Below are 26,354 nucleotides of genomic sequence, written 5' to 3'. Positions count from 1 at the left end.
GCACTGTTCCATGTTATTATTATCCTGTTCTGTCTTGTATCGTCTTGCTCTATTTGCACTTGTTTGCACACATGCCATTTATGTAGTACTGTGTGTTGTACTTTTCTGGGTTCTGGGTTGTCTCTTTTAGTTCTGTGTTTTATGTAGCACCATTGTCCTGGAGGAACAGTGACCTTGAACCTCTAACCTTAAAAAAGAGATAAACAGGTTAAAATAACTGTACCATAATATTAAAAACAGTACAGTGATTGACGTAGAGCAGTGTGGGAAGAAATGCGTTTAGAGTTGATTAGGTATTGCATAACACATTGGGAAATGCACCTGACGTGTGTATTAATCTACCACAAAAGCATTTATCAAGTACTCCTTATCAGGTGTATGACAGGTGAAACCCAGGACCAGCTTAAACACTCACTGATGGGAAAGAGTAGATCTAGAATGTTTCTTATTTCCTCGTTCCACAGAACAAAGTGGTTTATACTCTTTTTTCAGCTCAAACACAAATGAATGAGTTACTAATTTGAAGACTACATCAGAGTGTTATTTATTATGAATGTATCACTGGTTTCAAATTGTTCACGTATGCAGCAAATGTTCTAATGTCATTCATTAAAAGGCCATGGCAAAAAAAACATAGATTTATCAACATTTTAATAGTTTGATTTAACAGTTAATAGAGAATTAATACAAAGATATTCATTCATCTTCAGTGCTTTATTCTGGTAAGGGCGGCTGTGGACCATATCCCAGGAGCACTAGACATGAAGAGGTATCACATGCAAGGATGAGATGCCAGTCTAATGCAGTGACCCAGGCACACACACATTCACACACTCAATCTTTTTAGCATAGTCAGTCCACACACTAAAGCTGTATATATCTGATTTTAATAGTAAGCAAAATAACAGGCTAAATAAGGTCCTTTGTAGATTTTAGCTTTACCCTATGAGGTTTACACTCATAATTGATTGTGCGCTCCAGTACCATGGTAGACTTACTTAATAACATACAGTATAATGCAAATGACGCTAGTCAATTTACATTTAATTTATAATATACAGTAGCTCTAAAGGCCCTCTTGGTGATACATTTAACATGGCACTGGATCTTCTTATTAAATTGTATTCATATAGGGAACCAGTAGGCTGTTAAGCCATCAATAATTGAGATAATAGAGATAATAAACATGACTGCATAGAACAGAGCCCTTATTTATTATCAGACCTCTGTCACCATACTGAGATTACAAAACATTCAGGGACAATTTCAAGGTGATGAGCAGTGCTACATTATACACCATAATTAAGTCTTTGAATAGGCTTAATCAGAGGCTAGTCAGTTTGTATACACACACTCTTTCTATATTACTATCATGATTTGTTGTGTTATATCAGATTTAAGATTAAGTATTTAGAAATACTATTAGTATTTAGGAGTTTTGAGAGCAGATATACTATTATTCAATGGCTTCTATGTTTTTTCCAGGCTATTTGGCATTACACAGTTGTCTTGTCTCAATTCCACTGTCTTCTTCTTCTACTTTCGGCTTTTCCCGTTATCGGTCGCCACAGCGAATCATCAGTTTTCACCTAGCTCTATCCTCTGCATCATCTACTCTCGCACCAATTACCTTCATGTCCTCATTTAACACATCCATATATCTCCTCTTTGGCTATCTTCTTGACCTGTTACCTGGCAGCTCCATCTCCAACATCCTTCCACCAATATAACCATCTCCCTCCTCTGTACATGTCCAAACCATCTCAATCTATCCCAAAAACAGCCAACCTGAGCTGTCCCTCTGATGTGCTCGTTCCTAATCCTGTCTATCCTCATCACTTCTAAAAAGAACCTCAGTATCCTCATCTCTGGTCTCACTACTGCCTTGTACACCTTTCCTTTGAACACTCCTGACATTTTTCTCCACCCACTCCAACCCGCCTGCACTCGCCTCTTCATCCCTTTTCCACATCTCAATTCCACATCTCAATTACAGTCCTCTATAAGATAAGCCAGATATGCTGAATCAAGAAAAATATGAAAATGTAGATGGCATTGATGCTCCATGGAGTGAAGATGACATTCTTCTGGGCTACACAGTCGTACTACAACATTTGAGCCACAAGATGACGCTGTTGGGCCAGAAATTCAACAAAGAGAATTTCCCATGTAGCTCTAACGAAACTTTTACAGTATTTGCATATGGGCTATATTACTATCAGATTACCAATTACTTTTTTTCTTATACTGCACTATTCTAGGTGCACATTGTTTAGTTAAGTTGTGCATACAGGTTTATCTTACGGTTATGCATGTAACCTGTAACATTTACAGATGCACATAAGCAGTTCTTCATTGGAGATGTACATGAGCACTGACTTTTTTCCGGACAGATTTACCAGAAGCAGTGACAGAATGACACATAAGCACTGACTTTCCACAGTATAGTGACTGTCTTCAGAGCACCTGTTGTCAAAAACAACGACTTGTTACCAGAGAATATATCCAGAAGATGACACGTGAGCATTGACTATGCGCCCTGCACATAAACATTTAGCAGACTCCCTTATCCAGAGCGACTTACATTTTATCTCATTTTTATACAACTGAGCGTTAAGAGCCTTGCTCAGGGGCCCAGCAGAGGAAGCTTGGAGGACGTGGGAATCGAACTCACAACCTTCTGATTGGTAGTCCAGCACCATTAGGCTACCACACCCCCATTACAACACTACTGGGTTGCATTATCAGCTTCTCTTTGTGTCCTACATGTTTTCCCTGTTGTGCGTGGGCTTTAAGCGCAGCACATTATTCACTGTTCATTTTTTTGCCTGGGCGGAAAACACAAGCCTTGTCCTAGCGCACTCTTGCCCCAGCGCAGTGTACAGCGTGGACGCGTTGAGAAAGCTGCGCACTGTGTGAAAGAGGAGCGCAGGGGGCGCGTATTGGCACACACTCGGCCCATCGTGTCATGACTGGAATATGTACACTGCTGTCTTCCACTGCAGAGCTAAAGAGCAAGTGTGTGTGCAGGCGGGGATCCGAAACAGAGGAGCGACTGTTGAGTGCAGCAGGACTGCTAGAGAGGGAATAATGGTAGGAGTTGCAGGTTTTTGAGTTTCGAAGGGAAGCAGGAACACAAGCAACTTACTTGGACGGAGAGCAATGTGGCAAGCAGTGGGGCAGATAAGCGGAAGTGATTTAGGGTTAATAAGAGTGTCATTTTAACAGAGAGATACTGATGAGAGTTGAGAACCTTGGTGAGGATCAAGGAGGATCCGGGTAAGTTTCATAACTTGTGACACATTTTTTTGCCAATTAAAGAGCCCGGTGTGCTCATTAGAATATTTTTCCCATCAGTAATGCTGTAGGTTTCTCATAGTTGCAGCCGGCTCTGCTCACTATTCCTGCCAGGTTGGTTCATTGAGGTGTGAGAGTGTGTGTGTGTGTGTGTGTGTGTGTGTGTGTGTGTGTGTGCGCGCGTGCCTGTGTGTCTTATTGTTTAAGGCTTATTTTTGTTTTGCAGCCTGGGAGTTTGTGTCATGCAGCCGAGCAGAGGAATGGATGGAGATGTTTGTCAGGACGCCCAATACAGCCGGCAAACACACAAACGGTAGGCCACAGACTTCTAAACGAACTAAATGGAGTTATACTCATTACCATTCTGTCAGTGCACTGTAGCCTAACCCACAATTTCTCTATCCGGTCCTCAGAGACTTTAAGCAGTATATTCTGTTTCAGTTCCTAGCACACCTAAGCCAGGTAATCAGCTGTGTACAACAGGGCGTAGGCACACTGTTTACACTGGAGTGAGCAGATTAGACTCAGTGTCTGTAGTGAAATGGCAATGAAGGATGAGACCAAATACTATTTCACCTCTGTACAAAATGATTGTTTCTACTCTATGTGTATGGACAGAGCAGGCACACAACTAAACAACACATGTGAAATTCAGTATAATTAGCTAATAGTAGTTCTACTGAAGAAAATTGGTATGCTCCCAGATATTCAATATTGTACCAGGGTTTACTCACACAATTGTTGAAATCGTTTGCTTCTGTGTTAGATAGATAAACTTGCTAGCAACTGTCTTAATTGACACCCATTAGCTAGTCTGTCTGTTGTAAAGAAATGACTTGTCATTGAGGTCAAGAGTGTTCAAAGTTGCTGTGCATACTTGTTTGGAAACATTATCTGGTTGTGTTAATGTTTGTGACTTTTTCTAGCCTTAATTAACATCCTGGTTCTTGCAGGCTTTTACAGAACCTTTGACTTTTCCCTGTTTCCTGCCCCAAAGCAAAGCAATGAGAGATCGTGGGAAAGAGACCATAGGGAAGAGAGGCAGGAATCATGGTATTACAAAAAAGTATAGTTCTTCTCAGTTCTGTATATTCAGGAAATTATGCTTTTAATTAAACTTTAAAGCACATCTATTCAAGAATATTTTCTTTAAAGATAGTTGGGAATGCTTGTTTATTCAGGAAAATTATATAAGACAGATAATATCTTTAGCATTCCATCAGACCCAATGAGCTGCAGGAAGCGTTATCTATACAGTAGATACAGTAGATATAAGTTCAGATGCATAGAGTTGAAGTTAGCTGAATATTTCAGTGACTATAATCATAAATACAAGTAATAGGTTTAAAATTAGTACTCGGATTCAGCTTGCTAATACACTTTAGTAGCTGGAAGCGTTTTCTCTAGGAGTGGCTTTCAAACGGTTGTCACTCTAAATGAAGTTTATCCAGAAATACTAGAAATTCTATTTTAGTCTTGCTATTTGGCATATGACTTCTTGATTATATCTGATGTCAGAGACTGGCCATTCTTTTAATGCAACCTGTCCTCTAATGCTTTGTCTGTCCTTCTCAATATGTACATCTATCATTTTCAGTCCACTGTAATCTAAGATTTTAAAAGCCTACTTCAGCTTCTAGAAAAATCTGATGTTTATTGTCAGGGGATTTCTAGTGAAAGAAAGGGATTTTGTAATACAACCTAAACCCTGATTTTAGGGAGATGATTGTGTAATATGGATGCAGAGCTTTGGTGTCACTGGATCTGCTACCCAGTGCTGACTGTGGTGAAACTGTGTGGAGAAAATTATGTGGAAATCCAAATAGGCCTCAGTCGCTCAACTGTATCTGTGCTGCGCTACCCCACATACACTACTTGTAGTGCTGCTTCCTGGTCAAAAGCTTTTGATAATGGGGTTTTCTAAAATTAGGAAAGATTAACTACTGTACCATCGCTTATATAAGTCTATTGTGCGAAATGTCAGGTGTTGGATAGGAGGCTGGGTAAATGAAATGTATTTTGCACTGCTGGAGTTGGCAGGCTCTTCACCTCGACAGCTGGTCTTGGAATGTGCCGACAAGAAAGCCAAAAGTGTGGGTTATTGTTCACCTATGATGTAATTTATTCTTTTACTCAGAACCAAAAGATCACCATGGAGACAGTTGTTTGTGAATCACTGCACTGGGCATTGGGTTACTGCGAATTCTGGCTGATATTTTCATTCTTTTTATTTTTTACTTTCCCCCCACTAGTTGTTCATTCCTATATGCATAATGAGTCTTGAAGCCCTTATTATTGCTACACATACATTACAGCACAGTGGAATTCTTTTCTTTGCATATCCCAGCTTAGGACGTTGGGGTCAGAGAGTAGGGGCAGCTATAATACAGCACCATGTAGCAGGGATGGTTAAGGGTCTTGTTTAAGGGCCCAACAGTAGCAGCTTGGCATGGCAGTACCATTGGCAGTGGCAACTAGAAGTGCCAACATCTATGGCTTTTTGAGGATAAGAATTTTTGGACATTTTTGCTTTGCTCCATCTTTCCGTATGTGGGTGGGACTGTGGTCTCCGTAGACTGGACCTTCGCCTTTTCATTGTCTTCTGTTGCTTAGTGCCCAGAAAAAAATATATAGGCGTCTCATCTACTAACATAGGATTTTTGTGGTAATTTTTTTTCTCTCTGCCTGGTTAGATTTTCTTGTTAGCAATGTTCACAACTCTGTGATTCACTTTTGAGAGATTTTGCACAGATGTACTTAGGCTTTTGCTCTGAAAAAAGTAATAAAAAAAATCAATGTTACTTATTTCTATGGAAAAAAGTACACTAAAACAAATAACCTCTAATATTTGAGGCGTTACATAGAAATGATTTATTTGTTTTTCTTTAGTTTGTACTACTGGTCGTTCTGTATGTATGGTGGAATTGTACAACACTTAATTCAAATGTGTACATCACTTCCATGTGATTGAATTGAATGGTCACGTTTCGTTTTTTCTACATCCCACATGATTTGATTGTATATTCTAAAAGTCCCTGAATAAAATTGAACACTAAGGTTACACCTGAGCTGAGAATCAAACCAAATGAGCCTAGTGTTTTGCAGTAGCCACATTACCATTCTATCATACATGTATTGATTGCATAAAGTTAATACTATAGTACTATTTCCAATCAGTTCCAACAATGGTCCTGCTGTTTTCCAACATCCTAACTATATTTGTATGCAATCTATAAGCGTTTTTTTCTTATAGTCTATTCTGACTAACCAAATATTTATTTTTTCAGTATAACAGTTTGTAATTGTAAAATATTTTATAATGCACTCGACTGAACTGAAATCAGATTTTGATGTGCATACACATTTCCATCCATAAATTTGAATTTGAAATTAAGAATTAAATATATTTTTTTTAATTATTTTATTTTTTATTTTATTTTATTTTTTATTTTATTATTTTTATTTTATTTTTTTGTCTGCCTTAAGTCTTTTTAGGTCTTATTTTAGTATATACTAAAATAATTTTGACCATGTGGAAAACTTATTTTCAGTTCATGAAATATGTAATTAATACACTATCACACGTTACAGTGGTGCACATAAATAAATCTCCCCCAGAGTTCTGTATAATGCTCACTCTGTCTGCACGTGCCATACATCTACACTACATTCCATATGTCATGACTCCTCCACATACCACACAGACATGCACATACACTTTTCCCTTCCTGTCCCTCTTTCTCTCAATAGCCCCATTTAACACCACTAGGTCTGGTACTGTTTTGCTGCTGTCTGAAGGAAAACATTTCCATAGACCCTAATGGACCCTAAAAGAGAGTATAAGTACACGTGTATCCTTCTGTTCTGCTCAAGGTGTAGAGACTCATTCTGTTTTGTTCGTTGTACAGTCTGAGCAGAACTCCAAGGCTCGATGTTTGTTTGGCCGTAGAAGTAAACATGTGCATCAGGTATTCGAAAAACTAATTAAAATAATTGTTATGTTTTTGGGAGATATGTGCTTACTGGGGGGTAGAAGGTTGTATTTAGAGAGAAAATGAGGTGATATTAGGACAAACTGAGGTGTTTGTGTTTCTCTGTTGGACACAAAATAATGAACATAAAGCTAAAGACTGTTGCACATGGTCTGGATGGAAATTATAGGGGTTCAGGGAAAGACAATGCTAATAACTACATTCTTGAAGATGCCATATGTGATTTCAGCATGTGTGTGAATTCCTCGTGTGTGACGTGTGGTTTTTGGCAGCTCTACCAGAGTCCATGATTTATCTCTGTTGTGTATCTATACAACTGGCCTAAGAGCAAATACTCACACAGGCACGCACACACACACACATGCCTGGCCACACAGTTCCTCTCCACACATGGAGACCCAATTTTGACAAGGACTCAATGGTTCTACAATTAAAACAAACACTCACACACACACGTACACACACACACACAATGCAGGCATGAAATGATGCAGCAACAATGCATGTTTCGTATGACTACAGTACAAGAGCCTTGAAAGAAAAAGGTTATAGTGAGGACTCGTATATTTATTATACGATTATACGATATTTTATTTAATTGAATGAAAAATATATATTATATCAACCATTTACTTCTAACTTATAAAGGCGGCAATGGATCTTTAGAACACTGGGCATGAGATGGGAATACACCCTCAATGGCATGCCATTCCATCACAGGGCAGCTCACACACACTAAACACAACCAACTAGGGGCAATTTTAGAATAGACAGTTGTCCTACCTGCTTGTTTTGGAAAGAGAGAGAAAACCAGGAAAGTGGATGAAACTCACATTGACACAAGGAGATATCGACGTATAGCTGTGTATTCAGGAAAACAGTTTTCCCATGCAAAATGATATCTTTGCAGAGCTGAATGAGAAAATGACTATTTTTATTAGGACACCCCCTTAAATATTAAGTTCTTTATTAAGGAAAACTTTACAGGTCCATTTCTGATCTTGTTTTAATTTGTACCTATTGATGTAATTGCTTGTAAACAACACTTATTAAACAAAAGAAATCAACACATTAAAATGTGTATTTGATCTGAGGAAAAAGCTAGAACACTCTATGCCCTAATAGCTAGTGTTTCCCTCTCTGGCTGAAATAACCTCAATGAGATGTTTCTTGTAGCCATCTACCAGTTTCTGACATCAACTGGAAGAAAGTTTCTGGCACTCTTCAATGCGGAATTCTTTCAGCTGTGTGATATTTGAGGGGTTTCTTGCATGCACAGTCCGTTTCATATCACCACACTGGATCTCAATAGGATTTAGATCTAGGCTCTGACATTTTTTTACAGCTCAGAGTCCTTGGTGGATTTACTGGTATGTTTTGGCCATGTCATGTTTTTGGTAAGGTCCAGTTCCACTTCAGCTTTAATCTTTTGACAGATGTTCTCACATGTTCCTCAAGCAACTTCTGATGCAATGTAGAATTCATAGTGGATTCTACGATGGTGAGCTGACCAGGTCCTGCTGCAGCAAAGCATCTCCAAACCATAACACTTCCACCTCCATGTTTCACAGTTGGTATAAGGTTATTTTGCTGAATTGCTGTATATGGTTTACACCAAACATGTCCTCTGTTATGGTGTCCAAATAATAACATTTTTAGACTCATCTGTCCAAAACACATTATTCCAGAAGTCTTGGCGTTTGTCTCTGTGTTCTTTGGCAAACTTCAGTCTTGCCCTCATGTTTTTCCTAGACAGCAAACGTTTTCTCCTTGCACACATCCCATGATAATTAAAGCTGGGTTATTAAAGTCTTTTTCTGATTGTAGATTCATGCACTTTGACATCAACTGTAGCAAGAGCTTGCTGTAGGTCCCCTGAGGATCTTTTAGGATTTTTGGAGACTTCTTTAAGCATTTTGCAGTCTGCTCTTTGGGTAAATTTGCTTGGACAGCCTGACCTGGCAATGTTGGCAGTTGTTTGAAATGTTTTCCACTTATAAATGATTTTCAGACAGTGGAATGGCTGATTACAAATTTTAAGATCTTTTTATCTCCCTTATGTACTAGAGTCATAAGCATCAACAATCTTCTTTCTGAAGGCCTCAGAGAGCTCTTTGGACCTAATTAAGAACACACCAAACTAAATATCTGAGGTTTAAATAAGGCAAGACTTCTTTAAAATGCTCTCTAACAATGTTCTAATAATTTGCACCTGATGTGATACACATGTAGGTAGTTTATCCATTTTAAGTACAAATAAGTTACATTATACATATCATTAAAAAAAACACCTTTCTTTGGTTTTATTTGTTTAGTTATATTACTTGAATCCTTCAATATCATTAAAATAAAGATAAATTGCCCATATGTTTAACTATTTAAAAAACTAACACAGGCTTTCATTTTTTCACATGACTGTATATGTAAGTTTGTTTTTATATCTTTATTCTGCCATTTAGGACCAAAAAATACATTTTCTTGGATGGATTCTAGTCCATTTGTTCAGAATTTTGGTATAAACCACAAAGTCTTAATGAATGGTGGAATTTTTGTCTGCTGTTTTTATTTGAAGCCACTAAGCATGTGATCTGCTACTAGCTGTGTTCCTTTGGCACGTATTTCTGCACAGACAATGCACCTTTGTCTTTGAAGAAAGGATGCTGTGTAATGGCCATAATTATGCTTCTAGACGCAATGCCGTTTTTCTGCATCTATGTAAATGTTGGCTTACTCACATGCTTTTTTACTTACATACTTTTATTTCCACATGTGCACACACCTTTTTAACTGGCACACAGTTGTATTAAGGCATGTATTTGCTGGTGCACTCTTTTAGTGTAGCTCTCAAAACTCCTCATTTTAACTGGCTTATCTTGTAAACAGTACATGCTATTCAAGAAATTTCTGATTGGAACAAGTTCTCTGCTGCTTCTTTATCTAAAGCCTTGTCAGATACTCGAACCAGTATCCAGAGAGATTTGGTTTGTGTGTGTGTGTGTGTGAGAGAGAGAGAGAGAGAGTTCATCTGGCCTTGGCTTGTTGTATCTGTGTCTGTGTATGTGCTGGGAACTGTGTGTTCTGGATGTACTGGGCCCAGGAGAAGCCACGGGTGAATGACAGGGTGGTCATCCATCAGGGAGAGACCTTTTTTTGACCTTTGCCAGATACAAGTCAACCCCCCTCCCATTAAAATTAACATAAACATGAACAGAGCTCTCTGGAGAAACAATTTTAATGTTTGATGTTGTATTCCTACCAAAAGATTAAAGCTATAATTTAATGCTTACAGTGTAAGAGAAGTGAAACACATGATTTGATCAATTTCAGATTCAGATTGTATAGTCCTCCGACTGCACTTGTGTAAATTAAATTCTAAAACATGACTAAATCGGGATCAGGGATGTCAGTTTTTCAACTTAACACAACTCGCTCTTTAAGTGAACTCTATTTTTGCCTCCGGATTTAGCATTTAAATAGCATTTAAGATGTATTGCTTTCAAAATTGTGCCAGCCTTAGATCTCTGCCCTCATTGCCCCACTTTTTGTTGCGCTATTTACTGGGTGGAATGGACTGATGTATATCACACTGCTGTAGTTTAAGTGTGTGTTGTTTAAGTGTGTGTGCATTTTGTAATCTATATTAGATGGTTATCTTGTGCTGTGAACAAGTGAGAAAGTGCTAGTGGGGTTTTGGGGGGCAGCAGGGGTTCTGTATGGGAAAAACATTTTGCTTTGGTTCAAATAAAGGGGATACACAGAGGATATGGTGGTTTCACATACAGGATGACATGCCCGCTCTCTCTCTCTGTCTCTGCCTCTCTCTCTAACCCCACACACATACACACACACAGTTGTTGGAGTAATGGTCTTCCCAGACCTTCCCTAAGAAGCCTCTGTTTACTGTTAGTGACCTCTCTTACAATATTACCAGCTGTGGCCCTGGCTCTAGGCTTTGTCTTTCCATTGGGAATATCTCTCTTTCTCTGTCTTCATTGCACACACTCTTCTGCTGTCTTACTTCCCATCAAATATCCTGCCTTATGACAATATTTCTGGAGGGCTCAAAACAAACCTATTTCACACTCAAATCTCTGAATAGCATCTGACACTTTTCTGGCTCTCATGAAAGCTAAGAATTAATTTTAGAGCAGTGAGAATTGAATTTGTTTTAACATGCAGCCATGTTTTGCAATGCCAAAAAGAATGATTCTTTAATTTATGGCCATCACGCCTTGAATGCATTTTTGCCAAAAAATCTTGTCAGAACAGTGTGTTTTTTTAACATTGCCCCTCTTTTCCAAAGGAGACAGGAAAACTGGCAAGAGCAACATTGTCGTGCAGACTGGGGCAAGGGGGATGGAAACTATTGAACAACAAAAAGATCTGTCTCACCATGTAGCTGTGCTTTACTTGTGCTCTAAATAAGTGAGCTACCGCTGTGATCTCAAGGTCACCCCTTCCTGCCTTTATGCTTTGCCGAACTCTATGCAGCTTGCTGAATAAAACTTTCCGCACTGCAAACAATGATTCAGAAGGTCAAATAGCCTGCATTTTGCAGCACATTAAATAGCCTGAGAGTTATTTTTTGTGTAAACTCCAGTGAGATTATGGGTCATGTTTGAACATGCGGGTGTAATCTCTTCTTAAAGGATAAGAGTGTTGAGAGGATAAGAATTTTCTTTCTCCTTTTTTTGTTAATGGATTATTTTGCTGGTGTTTGTCCTGTTTTTGTATTGTTCCTATTACAGCACATTCACAAGCAGAATTTACTCACATTTACTGACATGTCAACAGAGCAAATGAAAAAAAACATTTCAAATTAACCCGGATAACCAAGGTCTATACATTTCAAACAAAATATTTCTTCATTAAACTCTGATAGAGACAAAACAAGGCTACAGTACAGTGTAACATGTTCTCTGACATGAAATCCAAGAGTTGACTGATTTGGCTGTAACATTGCCATATTTCTTGTTTGCAGTATATGGAATAAAGCATAGTGGGTGTTGCTGACTAGCTCAGACATTAGCTCATTTGGCCAAACTTTCAGGTTTATATCAGTGCAACAAGTTCAGTATAAAATATAATGAATGGTTACAGCATTCGAGTGAGACCGAAGATGATGCGGCTGGCTGTTTATACTCTCCTACAGTTTCTCTGTCTGATTGCTTTCATGATCAATGTTTCAGCAGTCCATCTGTCTACAGGTTTAAACAGCTACAGCTGGCTTGGCTTGGCTTAGTTCAGCAAGCACTCTTTCCCGAGCTGTCCAGCGTCATCCTGTCATCCTGAACGCATCACAAATACAGGTCTTCACTTTAGAACAGAATTGTTGTACAGGGCTTTGTGGAAATGCTATTTTAAACAATCCAATAGGTTACTAAGGCTAATTTAGCACCATATTATCTAAATTACAATAAGGACATGTACTAGATCATGGATCTGGATGATATGCTGGTTTATCAGGTTGCTTTGATCCCTTTGGAGCTTGTGTGTGTGTGTGTGTGAGTGATGGACTATCATCCTTGTTCTCCTGCACTCAGTGTTCCTGGGTTAGGTTCCATATCTACCAAAACCTGACAATAGAGTCTATTATCCACTCTAATCTACTAGCTCTGCTTGACTGATCCCACCATCTCTCTGGGTAAGAGGTAGGTACAGTATACATCAAAACTCTTTTCTGTTCTGTGCACCAAGGGGGTGAAGACCAATGGGTGAAGACTGACCTCTTCCTGAAACACTTAAACTAGCACCTAATTTCCCTTTTTGTTTTTATGTATTTTAAACAAATAATCTCTTAACAGAGATTTAGGTCAATGGTATCCTCAGTCTGTGTCCTAGGGAACCATTGTTGATGTATTCATCAATAGACATTTGTAAGCACTTTTGTATGTTCCTCTGGATAAGAGCGTCTGTCAAATGCCATAAATGTAAATGCCTATTAAAGATAAATGGAATGTACTAGATCCCAGATCAGCTCTTGTGTTCAGTTCTTATGTATACAACCAAACAATTCAGCAGTCAGTACAATGTATTGGATATGTTGACATTTTTATACCTATAGACTATAATTACACTGGTACTCCGCCAGGTAGTTATTGTTACTGTGCTTGATAGTGGCATTGAAGACGGAATTATGGATTTGTGACTCTGCTAATTAGCACCTTGACTTTGAGAACCCGGGAGTTCAGGTAATTTATAACTTTGTCAAGCACATAACACTCGTACAAAACAAAATGTCCGCAAGTATTTCAACACAAATGCTGGTTCTTCATCTCATATATATATATATATATTGTAATGAGTCTGTCTGTGTTTCTGTCCTGTTTCTGTCTGCTGTCTTTCCCGGTTGTTAATTGTTTGCTCCGCCCACTCTTTGGTTTCCATGGACATTAATTGTACTCATTCATTCCCTCAGGTGTGTTGTCTTTGTCTCTGATTGTCTCCGCTTTGTCATTGGTTCCTGTCAGCTATATATACTCTGTTTGTTCACTTCCCTGGTGTTGGTCGTTTTTGTATGTTGGTGTTAATGTTCCCGTCTCCTGTGTGCTCTGTTTTGCCTGCCTGCCTGTTTGTTTGTCTTGGTTTAGTAAATGTCTAAAACTGCACTTGGATCCTCATTCGCCTTTGTCCAACATCGTGACATATATATATTAGTGTTCATGTTTGAACACTTTTTCAAGATTCATATATATATATATATAAAAAATGATGAATCTTGAAAAAGTGTTCAAACATGAACTATGAGTAAATTAAATACTGCTTGATTTGTAAAACACTTTTATCATTACACATTGTTGAAAAGCAGCCCTACAGAAATCCAGATGTAGATCCTTAATGAGCAAGCCAGAGGCAACTATGGCAAAAAAAAAAATCCTCCCTGTGACATGAGGAAGACACTTTGAGAAAAAGCAGACAGAAGTGGGAACCCGTGCCTTCTGATAGTGGAATTATAAATCATGCAGTTGCAGAAAAGTAAAGATAAACAGAATGAAGTGTGTTGAAAAGATGTTTAGTGTTATATTGTGAGCAAGTGTCCTGCGACAAGTATAAAATTGTCTTAACGATTACAGTGGCAGCTCTTATAAGGAACAAATCTACAGTATGCAGATGAGATTACTCACAAAAGAAAGTATTATTTAAGAAATACAAATTTTCCATGTGTGACTAAACAAATCATTGTATCTGTAACTATTCAAAGAACATTAGCTGACTACAATGACTATTTAATACATGGTGGAAATCTTTTCTAAACGCTAATGATTAAATCATCCATCAATACTGACATAAATGAATCTAATCAGCAGTTGCTTTGCTGATGAGCTTTTGTTATAGACATCAAACTTTCTTTTTTCACAGGTTTGTTAGGAAAACTTTGCACTTCAAAAGCACAGGCTTGGTAAATTCAGCTTTTTGTCACATGATTTAATTACACCACTGGGGCCCAACATGCCTGTACAGGAATGTGAGTACATACATCATGCTGTGTAAGTGCCATGAAGCCTGTAGCTTTTCGGTTCCGTTGAATAAAATTCAAATTCATACAATAGCTTTATTACATGTTTTGTAATGGTATGTGAGGTTCAACCTTGATATTAATATGATTTCATCAAACAAAGTATGTGTTTCACATTAGTCACTTTACAAGTCTCAACTGTGGTTCATTCTCTGTTTGGCATAATGCAGGTTTTTACTTTGCGTGTCGCAGGTCTGATTACGGCGTTAAAGGAGACGATCTAATGATGTGTGTGAACGTTTCGATTTAAATAATTAGTTCAGTACCAAGAGAAGGAAAAAATAAGTCAATCAAATTATTTATACTGTGTCGTTTTCTATTTTCTAGCCGTGTAAGTGTTACGGACACATTATAATTTTTGTTTTTTAATAGAAAGCGCTTTTTTTTCCAGTTCAACTGGTCATATAGATTTCAGCCTTCTCACTGAAGGCTCACTGAAGGCATCTTAGTAAAGCTCCTGATTTGTAATGAACAATTTTAAAAGTACTCATAAGTCTAGGTCCGTCTAGCTTGTTTGAGGTTGCTCAGAGCTATTTCAAACTGAGTGAATTACAATTTATTAGTAGCACTAAAAAATATGAACAACCCCAGCCTTGTAGCTTTAGTGCAACGTGAAAAAAGACAGACATTAGAAACCTAACATGTCTTGGCTGATCAACTACATTTGAGGAAAGAGGGGTATTGTGTAAATGTCAGCTGCAAGAACACACATGCCCACGCTTAGGTGAAACCGATAAAGATAAAGCCTGATTGAATTAGTGCAAGTCCTGCCTTATAGTTTCAGACCCAATACGAGAGATAAGGGTGTTAATGCTTAGGGGTTTGCATCGGTCATTATTCCGCCTTCTGCAAAGTCAAAGCTCATTACTATTCTGCTTACAGTTGTCTGTGCCTGCACTAGCAGGATCAGCTTCACATCCACACACTCTCACACACATGCACAAGGCTCTTCAGCAGTGAGGAGTTCTCGATGACAGCTGGCTGGAGTGAGAAAGGTATGTGAAGCCAAGCTTTCTGATGTCATGAGCAAAGGCGTGGCATTAAGGTAGCTCGGTGTGTACAGGCAGTTTGAAGCTGACTCTGTATGACCACCTATATGGATTGCGGACTATGACTTTGTAAACAGGGGAACCTATTCCAGTGGATAAGGAGGTAAGAGAGGAGTGAATTAGGGAAAATTGTGAAAAGATAATATAATAAGGTTTCTTTTTCTGAGTTTGTTTTGGTTTGTAATAGTGTGTCAAACTAACAAAACTTTAACACGACTACTTATTTTACTTATTAACGCTACATGTTTGAAGTCATACTGAATTAAATATGTGATAACCTTTAAAAAAATGTTTAACAAGCTATTTGATTTTATTTCTTTTTTAATATGGACTAGAATATGTCACAATAAATTCCCAATGGAATTTTTTTCAGTGTCGAACTGTTCCTAAAATACTCTGGGTGTAGTCCGGTAGGTAGCAGACAGGACGGTTTTGGTGCATTGTTCAGAGCTCCGTATATAAACCCACCTTTCCTCAGTGGAGCAGTGGGTTACACACTTTACAGAAGCACTGCTACAAGCAGCTGTTTTACAACCTTTAGCCCAGAGAATTGCAACAGTTCTTGGTCATGACCTTGGCTAAGTTACAAGCTAGCTGTGAATTCGGATTCCATCGTTATTTATCATCTAGACATGTATTTTGTAAAATATTGTGTACTCTTTGTATCCAAATTGTTTTCTTTATAAGAAATATATTCTTTACAATGGGCATGATGTAACGGTATTCATTTCTGAAAGTTTCAGTATGTCCCAGCTGTAATAATGAGAAGTGGAATGTATGGAATTCATGCAGCATTTATTTCTGCCTCCTTTCAGTATGTGACCTTAGATACCTTGTGCTACCTCAATGTACTGCTATCGATTTCAGGCATTTAAAGTAATGTGTATTTACATAGGATTTGAAAAGCCAAGACATTTTTGCTGAGTAAGTGATGAAAACATTAATCAGGCTCATGGTAGTCACTCCTCAGCCTCCTCCAGTCCTCAGCCACTTTATTAATGCTGCTGGAAATGGGCAGGTTGCCGCATTACGGACGGTTTGCGGCTAAAATCAGATCAGTCTTAGTGCTTGCATGCTTTACTTGATGAATAGAGGAAGTAATTGAAGCTGATAAATGTAACATATTTTTTTTTTCTATTCCTGATGAATAAAACCATTATCAGTGATTTTAAGGACTAGTGGAAACATGATAATCTTCATGTATTATTCCAACCATTCATGGGCAATTAGCAGCAGCTACTGCAGACCAAAATTCAGAACTCAGTCAAGTAGTTCAGGATGTACATTCTACACTGCATTCTGCACAGAACCAAAATGCTGTATTATCTAGTCTTCTTGATGGTTTGTGCTACAGTTATACTTGGACCTCAGTCTTCATTCATTCTGATGAGAGTGAATTTCTGCCTTGTCACATGATATTTGCTAGGCAAATATCATATAACCCTATATAACATAACTCTATAATCTCTGACCTGAGATTGAACCTGTCCACCTTTCTCAGAGGAATAGGGTAGCATTTTACAGCTCTTTCATATTATTTATGAGTCCAGGTGTAAAATGTTTTTTATCCTGAAAAATTATTCTTTATTGGTAAACTCCTGTTCCAGTGCAATTTTAATTCACAGACCTTAATTACTTATTTATTGATAAAGATTTATTGATTTCTTTGTTCAGCAATATTCTGGGGTATCCTGTAGTTTCCTCTAATGAGAACTGAGCATGAGTAAACCATCATCAAACTCTAGAATCAAAAGTAGTTTATTGATATGAAAGCCATGTGCTCTCTTGCTGTCTGGGCTCTTGAGCCCATCTTTTAAGAGCATGCAAACCATCTGCAGCTGTGCTGCATACTTCTCCCGGCACCAGGTGTTCCTGGAACAAAGCAGGCCAAATGCCCACCGAACATCTGTTCCCATATGTTCCTGTGGCACTGAGCGATGTGCTGAGCTGGCACTGGTACAGTCTGTTAATGCCATTAAATACTCAGACACTCCTGGGCAGAGTGAAATGTCAGCAAACTGAATATGTACTCTATCAGTATCAGATGTACAATTGCTTGTCAAATGTATTTAATTGTAGATTCATCTACTGGGGAAAAAAGTGTGAGAAAATGATTTGTCACAGTGGCTTGTGATTTTTTTCAGTATGGTTTCAATTCCAATTTTCAGTTAAGATTGCTGTTAAAATAGGTGTGCCCCCGATGCAGCGATCAGATCTTGCTGTTAGCCGGTTTGAACAGGAGGAGGCCTCTGGCAGGTCAGGCTGGAACATGTCAGGTGTTGAAAAAGCACAATGCCACTGTGTGCAAATAGGGCTTTGTGTGAGGCACCGCGTCACATGTGTATTGCACTTACATGCCTGTCTGAATATTAGAGCCAGAGGGGTAAACAAACTGAAATTCATTTACCAAATACTACCAGGAAGCTTCTATGTCTTTCAAAGGTATTTTTAAGTAAACATTCAGAATCCAAAGTCTCAATCACTTTTAATCAGTTCATAGCGTCTCCTTAGCTCATATGAGAGCAATTACCTCTACTCTGTGATAGCTGATTAACATTCATTAATAAAAAGTGATAGATGCGTACGCATGGGAGGGTGATGAGGCTTTAATATAATTTAAAAGAATAGAGTACTTCATTATAGTTTAATGCCAGTTTTGCAATGAAGGAGGTGATGATTTGTAAAATCTTTGGACTTTGGACCTTCACTACAGTATGTGAACCTGTGTTTGAGAACGTGTCTATCTACATTTGCTTGTGTCCAGCCAATAGACCTCACAGATTACGGTATTGTAACCTCTTTTTTTAAATTATATGCTTATTTAGATAATATTTTAGATGCTTTTGTTATTTGATAAATGCTCTGCCAACTTAAATCAAAATGAAATTTATTATAGAATTTAACTTATTACTCTTTGCGCCTGCTTCTGTGGTGATTTTAGTGCTTACTGCATACATAGAACAGACTAAGTTTTCTTCCAGTTAAGGTTTCTGCCGTTTTTCCCCTGGCTGATTCGACATGGGCAAGGCTTTATTAAGTAGACTGGACATCAAAGTCATTTAACTTATCAGTTGGACATGGAAATGCTTGTGGTGAGGTTCTGTAAACATTGCTATGGCACAGATACAACAGAAAAGCACACACAGCCTTTCTTTAGGAGAAGATACTAGTCAGAAATTTCGATAAATACAAATTAAACCAATAGGGTATGCTATTGGGATGCTATTGGGTGTAATATTTACTTAAAGAGCAACAGAGGATATCTGAGTATGTATAGTCTTAAAAATAAGCAGATTATAAAGTAACACAGTGGTACACAGTGTCCAGTGTCCTATAAAATAAAGTGAGTCTTGTGCTTAAGGTGATATTTAACATGCTTAAATTGACACACGGTTATTTAGTAGTCTGAAAGCCTGCAAATATAAATTGTTCCTCAGCCGGTTAATGTGATCGTAAGCTTGGGAATTGCCTACCAGACAGAAGCTTGATGAACAGGTTGTGGGTTGGATGAGAGCAATCTGCCAGAATATTGTAAGCCTTCCTCAGGCAGCATGTCTGCTTGATGTCCCCTAAGATCCTGTGTTTGCTGCCTGCAATTCTCTCAGCCTCTTTTACCACTCACTGCAAGGCCTTGAGACTATTGGCAGTGCAGCTGCTAACTTTAGCTCTTCTCAGTAGTGCAGTTTTAGAAGTGTTTGAGGGCAAATTACGTTTCATAGTAAGCAAGACTTGCTTAATAGGTTTAACACTGTGCCGGTGAGAATGAACCATCTGCTTACATCAGCTACCTGCTTTACCTCAATCACAAGAACTGAAGAGTTCTAACTTTGGCTGTTTTTGCCTGAGTTTGAATTTTATCTAAATGTATACACTAATTTAGTGTATTGTAATAGTAAAATTTGTTTGGTAATGTGGAGTAATTCTTTTGAAAAGGTGAACGGGGTTAGAATTAGCAGCGTGTCTTCACTATGATTAAGATAATCGTGTTCTCTATAGCAGTGTTAAGGCATGCTGTGTTTTTGCGTCATTATTTTTTATTATATTCATTTACATTTAGCATTTTCTGATAAAATCCCATAATTTGATAAATGCATAAACATGTTTATGTGCTCTTGTGGGAAAACTTACAATCCTATGTAGTACAATCCTATGTAATCCTATAAATCTCCTGCCACAATGTGATATTAGGAAGTATAAAAAGCTCATTTTAAACCATTCTATTTAAACAGGTGTGTTATGCACATGCTGTACTTATCAGTATAGCTTTTTAAATTAGCTGGGAGAGACCCACAGTAGTAAAGTGCACAAAACCACAGTCTTGCCTAACTTTGCTGGTTTATGTGTGTACCATGCCATTACAAATGTGTACAAAATACACAGACGCACCACAATATGACTTGTGTAAAAACAAAAGCATTGTGGAAATTTTCCTACATGCATTTCTAGTGCTAGCACTGTTCCAATTGCCAGGGATCTGACATTTTATTCTTATCTCTTACTCAATCCTGTCAGTGCGTGTCTTAGTACTGTGGGAAGAAACCTGGAGGAAACCCCTGAGGTACAGAGAGAACATACATAGTCCACTCACACAGTAGAGGCAGGAATCCCCAACCTTGGAGGTGTGAGGCAAACATTTTAACCACCAAGCCATAGTGCACCCCTGTATATACACACAGGGAATTCAGACAATGAAACTGAAACACAGGCCAATACAGTGTTGGAGGTTTTGAGCCTGACTTCATCTTTACTGATTTCACATTCCATAAGTACTGTAAGAGCAGACTGTGAAGATTGAATTAACAGAGCAATAGCAAAACTCATTCTTCATAAAATATTGCATATATCATATCAGAGTTTTAAAAAAGGACACATTGTAGGTCTCGCTGGCATATCTGTGGCCAGGACAGCGAGTCTTCGTGGTATATTGATATCTACAGTATCCAAGGTAATGCTGGCATACCACCATGAAGGACAAGCCACATCCAAAAGGAGTAACTGTCGATAGAACTGTTTAAAACTGTGTTTCCCAGGACTCTGACAACAGCGTAGGTCCCACTTTTGTGTATACTTTTAGAAACAGTAGTGCCTTAAAGATAGTTCAAGGTTCTTCTTAAGCTTTCTCTAATTATATAGTAGAGTTTTACATAAAACTTTAAACATCTGACCTAGAACAAAGATGTTTGCACTAACAGCTACCTACTTACTAGGCAGTGTGAAGACTAGCATGGGTTTACTGAAGCTAGCCAACTACATCTTTTCAAGTTGCTGCTTTTCAAACCTACTGTCACTGGGCAGCGTAATAAAATGAGAAGGAAGTACTATCTGCTATCTACACACACAACTGACTCTTGTCAATGTTACAGACAGGAGAGAGGGAAGATACCGTTCCTCCCTCCCGGACAGCATGGTAAAATTTTGTCCTTTAATAAATGGTTTGTTTTACTTGTACTTCTTAAACTCGTATACTTGTATAATTAACTCTTTATATAGTTAATAGTTCTAAACTTTCTGGAAAGATGTTAAATGGATAGAAAGCTAGATTTATTCCAAGAGTCATTTATTTCTGAAATGTTATTCCTTTCTAAAATTTAAAGCTAAACCTTCATTATTGCTCATAGTTAAGTGTAATTAAAGTTAAGTTAATCAATGTGTAATCAAAGTTAAGGGTCTTGGAGCAATTCTGATTACCACCATTTTGAGAGTGTTAGCATGCCTTAATGTGGTATCATTTCAGCATTGAGCAAATCTGATTAGTGGCATTTACCACAAAAACACTGACACACTTCAGTGAGAAAATCAGAATCAATTAAGTGCTTTTGTGCCTGAAGAGTTTTAGTACTTATAGCACAAGGAAGTATTACATAGAAAACGCAATGGCAGTGGGAGATTGGCTTTGGCCTTCAGACAAATAAAGGGAATTTCAGAGGAACTCATAGATTACAGGTCAAACCAGTTAGTCTTTCTGTATTCCAAACAGTGTTATTTTATTAGCTGCTAAAGACATCTATCATGTTGTTATGTGTGTTTGTATACTTTTATACCAAAAACAGAACTGTGGAAATGAAGCAGATGTGCAGAACTGTGAGTATCAGTGGCTTGAACACGGCAAGTCTGCTTGTTTCGGATCTTTCTTCTCTGAAGGTCAAATTGAAGCCTAATGGTCTGCTGATTTACTCTTATAAAAACAAACGTGTGTTTGATTTGGCTTCGTCCTTTTCTCAGCTTCAGTCAAATTAAAGATAACATGAAGCCTAAACATATACGTGTTCTGGAGCTTTCTGTCCCCAGCAGGAGGATATTTACTTCCCAGTGAAGGACACTACAGGGAGTCCACTAAATCAAATCACAGTCTTGTCATTAAAATAATATACAGTGTGCTGGAGATAAGTGTACACTGTAGAAGATCAGCAGATTGTTCTGTGGGATTTGACCTATGTCTGTATACTGTGTGTCCTATTGCTGTTTTATTTTTCTGAAAAAATATCATGTTTAGATTATTCAGCCATTTCTACAAAATGTTCTGTTCCCCACTGACTGAAAAAAATCTAAAAAGTTCAACGTCTAATCTAAGTATTACGCAGTAATATCACAGCGTGCTGTTATCCAGTGTTGTGTCAAATCAGAAAATCATGCATAATTGTCGTCATATCCAGTGAAATGGCTGGTTTTCTCATCTGTATGGTCTTAAAGAGGCTAGCATGGATCTTGTTTGTTGTGCTTTCATTTACTGCCTCCCCCTTTCCTCCTTCATCTCCCTGAATAAATCACTTCATTCAAATGCCTTGTGACTTGTGTGTAAAGTGGATCCAGGCTGCTTCATTTAATAGCTGTTTGCTTTGAGTCTTAAATAAAGGATCACTTACAGCCCATTTCACACAGAGTTTAGTCTGATTAGACTTTTTTCCATGATAACCCAAACAGCTCTGTTTCAATTACCATAAAGCTCCACAGAGACAGTAGTCTAGATTTGCGAATTGAGATTTGGGGGGTACCAATGTATAAATAACATTTATGTTTTCTTGAATTGTATTATTGGTCCTCTGTAAGTCACATGGCCTGTCAAAACATACAAAGTGCTGTCTCAACCAGAAAGACTTATTAATACAGAGACTTACTAATGATTTAATTATTAGATTAAGGGATGATCTTAGATTAACTAATTCACTATGGACTGATTGTATTTTATAACCGATAAACAGTCTTCAGCATGAAAAACACTCCATTCTATGAATCACATCTGAACTATACCATTTGCTAACCAAGAGTTCGGTGTCACCTTCTCATACATTTGACCTTGAAAGGTGGTTTAAGTTTCTATACAGTTGATATACAGTATGTGTATGTGTACATTTACATTTGCAGACATATAACATATAGTTTTGTATTTTTCTGATTAGAAAAATAACAAGTATTTAGTTTGATCCTATTTCACAGGGCTAGCTATGAACTATCATCATTTGTACAATGCTTCAACCCTGTAAATAGCTGCTTTTAGCTGTATAGTGTTCTTCAGGAATGAGTCCTAAAACCTGGAAATAAATGAGCACTTACTGTTTCATGGTTACAAAGTCAGTGGGCTTTTGAATCTGGTTTTTGGTTAAATGTCTTAAACAAGCTCACTGTTTAATACAAAATCAGGATATGTTCCTATGTTAGTCCACAACATTAAATGCATCTGCAATACCCTATTTTCCTAGGCTTTTACATGTCTTGCAGAATCCCATTGCTAGGTTGGGGATATTAAATGTCATCACACCGAACAGGAAAACAGTTTTTAAATAAAGATTAAGAGTCGTCAGAAGCTTAGTGCTGGTGATGTTGAATTCATGCGACTTTGGTGAAGTTTGTTTATAGCCTAACTATGCTTCAAAATTCATAAATGTTGATTTTATTTGTGAAAATTATGATCATCATCATGATCACAGATCTTATTTCTGTGATATTCCAAAAGTCAGAGGAAAAGTCTTATTGGCTTTTTGTTTATTTAAACCAGGGTGATGCTAACTTCTGGGTTAGCCTAGAAAAATATTTCATCCCTGTGGCACTTTCTTTGTGTAAAACAGGAATTCTACTCTTAATTGAAGTAGATCACTATGTATTTCTGCATCCAGAATGATCTAAAGATGAAAATACTGTGTCTGATGCACACCCTTGTTTTCCCCAAATGACAGCTCAGTGGTGGAGTCCAGGCAAGCACTCCATACTTGATTACTATCATTTGCTGGAAGTGGACACTAACAGAGGCCAGACCTCTGCATAAGTTCAGTTTCATATGACGTAATAGTTTAAACACACTTAATCAGTGCCGCTAGCCAAAACACAAGAAATGCTTAAGAAGTGTGAATCAAAATATTCAGATCATTGTCTCCATACTCTCTATCTCTGGCCAAAATACATCACTTTCTCTCTGTCTTTTGTAGGAGGTCATCTAAAAACAAGGCCCCCCTGCCTCCAGCGGTGGTGCATGGTCCGTGTGTATCATCTCATGCCCCTGCAGTAACACACACTACCATGGAGCAGAAGGAGAATTTACTAGAACAAGAGCTGTTACTGACTGTGGTGCTGCCTGAAGGAGTGGAGAAGACCACAGTGGTTCATGGCAGGTGAGTCAATCCTACTGTACAGTCATTCTTTGTTCATGAATCATACTTTGTTGATGAAGTACAAACTGTGTGAGAAATGTACACAAGTGAGAAACTACAGGATTTCTGCTTAGACCTTCTGTTAGTGCTGTATGGTAGCTGAAGTTCTCAAGGCTAGAATTTAACCCAGACAAGGTAACCAGATGGCGACAGTCTTTATGCCACATGTCAACAGATACACTAGTGGTGTGAAGCTGCTTACGTTTTTCTTAAGGTTCTCATTACTTGTTTTCTCGTAGCATTAAATGGTCTGTCACTGATGATGAGTGGATTATTTCTGCAGCTAAGTTGGAGTAGTGCAGGTGATTAGTCAGGTGGTGATCAATGTGCATTGAGGACTTTGTGCTGTTATAGATTTGTGGTTACAAAAGTGCATTTATCTCCTAAGCTTGAGTAAGACTGAATTCCCGTGCTCTTTATTTACATTTGTGATAAACCTTTCCTGATTAATGATTAAGTCAGCAAGAAGATCCTAATCAATTATGAATCAATTCAACATTATATAATAATTTCATGACCTTTTAAACAAAACCCATAATTAGGTAAAGCATACCTTACACACTGAATCAAATTACATATTAATAGCATATTTTTACTCCTTTGAATTAAAGTATACACAGTTGATAAATGGTTTTGGCTCCCATGATATGAAGTGAAACTTGCTATTGATAGACCAAGAATCCTGTGACAGGAAAACAGGGTTTAAAGAAACCACACGAGAGCGTAGAAATATAAGCTGTAGTGTTCAGCAGTCTTTCTGTTGCAATGTTACGCACTCGGTTACGTGTACACAAGATTTACAATAAAATAGAAGTCTCTGTCTTAATGGACTTTACTCATAGTCAATGACATTTTTCTACAAATATGCAGTAACTTTAGTCATCCATGTGCTGTCCCACAATTATGTTCACAACACAAAACTGGACCTGGAACAAGGTTACAATGCAGGTTTGAGAAGTTTTAACTATTCAACTATTAAACTATTCATTAATGCAAAAAATAACAGATAAAAAATTAAATAACATCAATTGCTTTGCACATTTTGCTAAATAAAATGAGTGTAAGAGCATCAAGGAAAGATTAAATTGTTGTTTTCTATAGCTCTTTCATCTTATTGCAGTAATTATGAAGCCCAGCTACAGCTGCTGCAGATGTGCTTTCAGTGGCAGCTTTCCTATCGGAGTACCATATGCACCAAGAGTTAAACAGTTAAGGCAACTATAAAGTTGAGAGATTTGAGAGAACTATTAGTATCCTGGTGCTCCGATCAATATATACTGTATATAGTGAGTGTATGGTAGGGCCGTTACACTAATTACCTATTTTGAGTGACCAATTTGACAGATATAAGAAAATGTTCCATTGATTTGTTCACAGTGGTAGGTGTTGGGCAATCATAACAACGTGCTCACTGCCACACCTAGCTTTCATAGAGATACTGTATTATTGCACTAGTGGCTAAACAAGGGAACTGCACAAGCACCAATAGAGGCTAATAGAGTGTAGAAATCACAGAGGTCTTGCAAATTGGAAATAGGTAATTAATTGATCAATAGAACAGGCAGCGTGTCTATGATGTACTGAACCGCAGGCTGGGTGCTACAGAAATCCCAAATAATTCTGAAGAAGTCACAGTTACTCTGTTGGCTATCAAGCTCATAAAGATTTGTAAGTTCCTATTAAAGGTGCATCAAGTAAAACTGGCTTCCCTTCTTTTTTCAAGTTCTATATTTTATGTGACATAAAATTAAAAATGTGTGTTTGCCACAGACTATTTAGCTAACTCTACAAGCACTTGTCCAATAAAATAAGAGCAGCAGAAATAAAAGTAAAAATTTTGTGTACCTCTGACCTTAAC

General features: G+C 37.8%; 2 protein-coding genes across 7 annotated transcripts in view; both read left to right on the top strand.

The window, feature by feature from the left end:
- The window catches only part of steap3 (STEAP family member 3, metalloreductase), a 64,046-nt gene that overhangs the window by 32,084 nt on the left and 5,608 nt on the right, over positions 1-26,354 (top strand). The window lies entirely within an intron of this gene.
- The window catches only part of cobll1b (cordon-bleu WH2 repeat protein-like 1b), a 38,501-nt gene continuing 15,019 nt past the window's right edge, over positions 2,873-26,354 (top strand). The window contains exons 1-3 of one of the 6 annotated variants that reach the window (XM_060876688.1): positions 2,873-3,279; positions 3,524-3,610; positions 24,275-24,457. In XM_060876688.1, coding sequence (XP_060732671.1) covers positions 3,239-3,279; positions 3,524-3,610; positions 24,275-24,457 — 311 coding nt within the window. In that variant the 5' untranslated portion in view covers positions 2,873-3,238. Of the gene's footprint in view, positions 3,280-3,381; positions 3,412-3,523; positions 3,611-15,778; positions 15,801-15,828; positions 15,958-18,500; positions 18,641-21,310; positions 21,936-24,025; positions 24,115-24,274; positions 24,458-26,354 lie in introns of those variants that run through there. The other 5 variants (XM_060876690.1, XM_060876687.1, XM_060876692.1 and 2 more) reach the window with 5 other exon arrangements.

Source organism: Tachysurus vachellii, chromosome 8, assembly GCF_030014155.1.
Source record: "Tachysurus vachellii isolate PV-2020 chromosome 8, HZAU_Pvac_v1, whole genome shotgun sequence".
NCBI lineage: Eukaryota > Metazoa > Chordata > Actinopteri > Siluriformes > Bagridae > Tachysurus > Tachysurus vachellii.
Note: the sequence above shows the minus strand (reverse complement) of the source record. Positions and strands in the feature narration are given on the sequence as shown.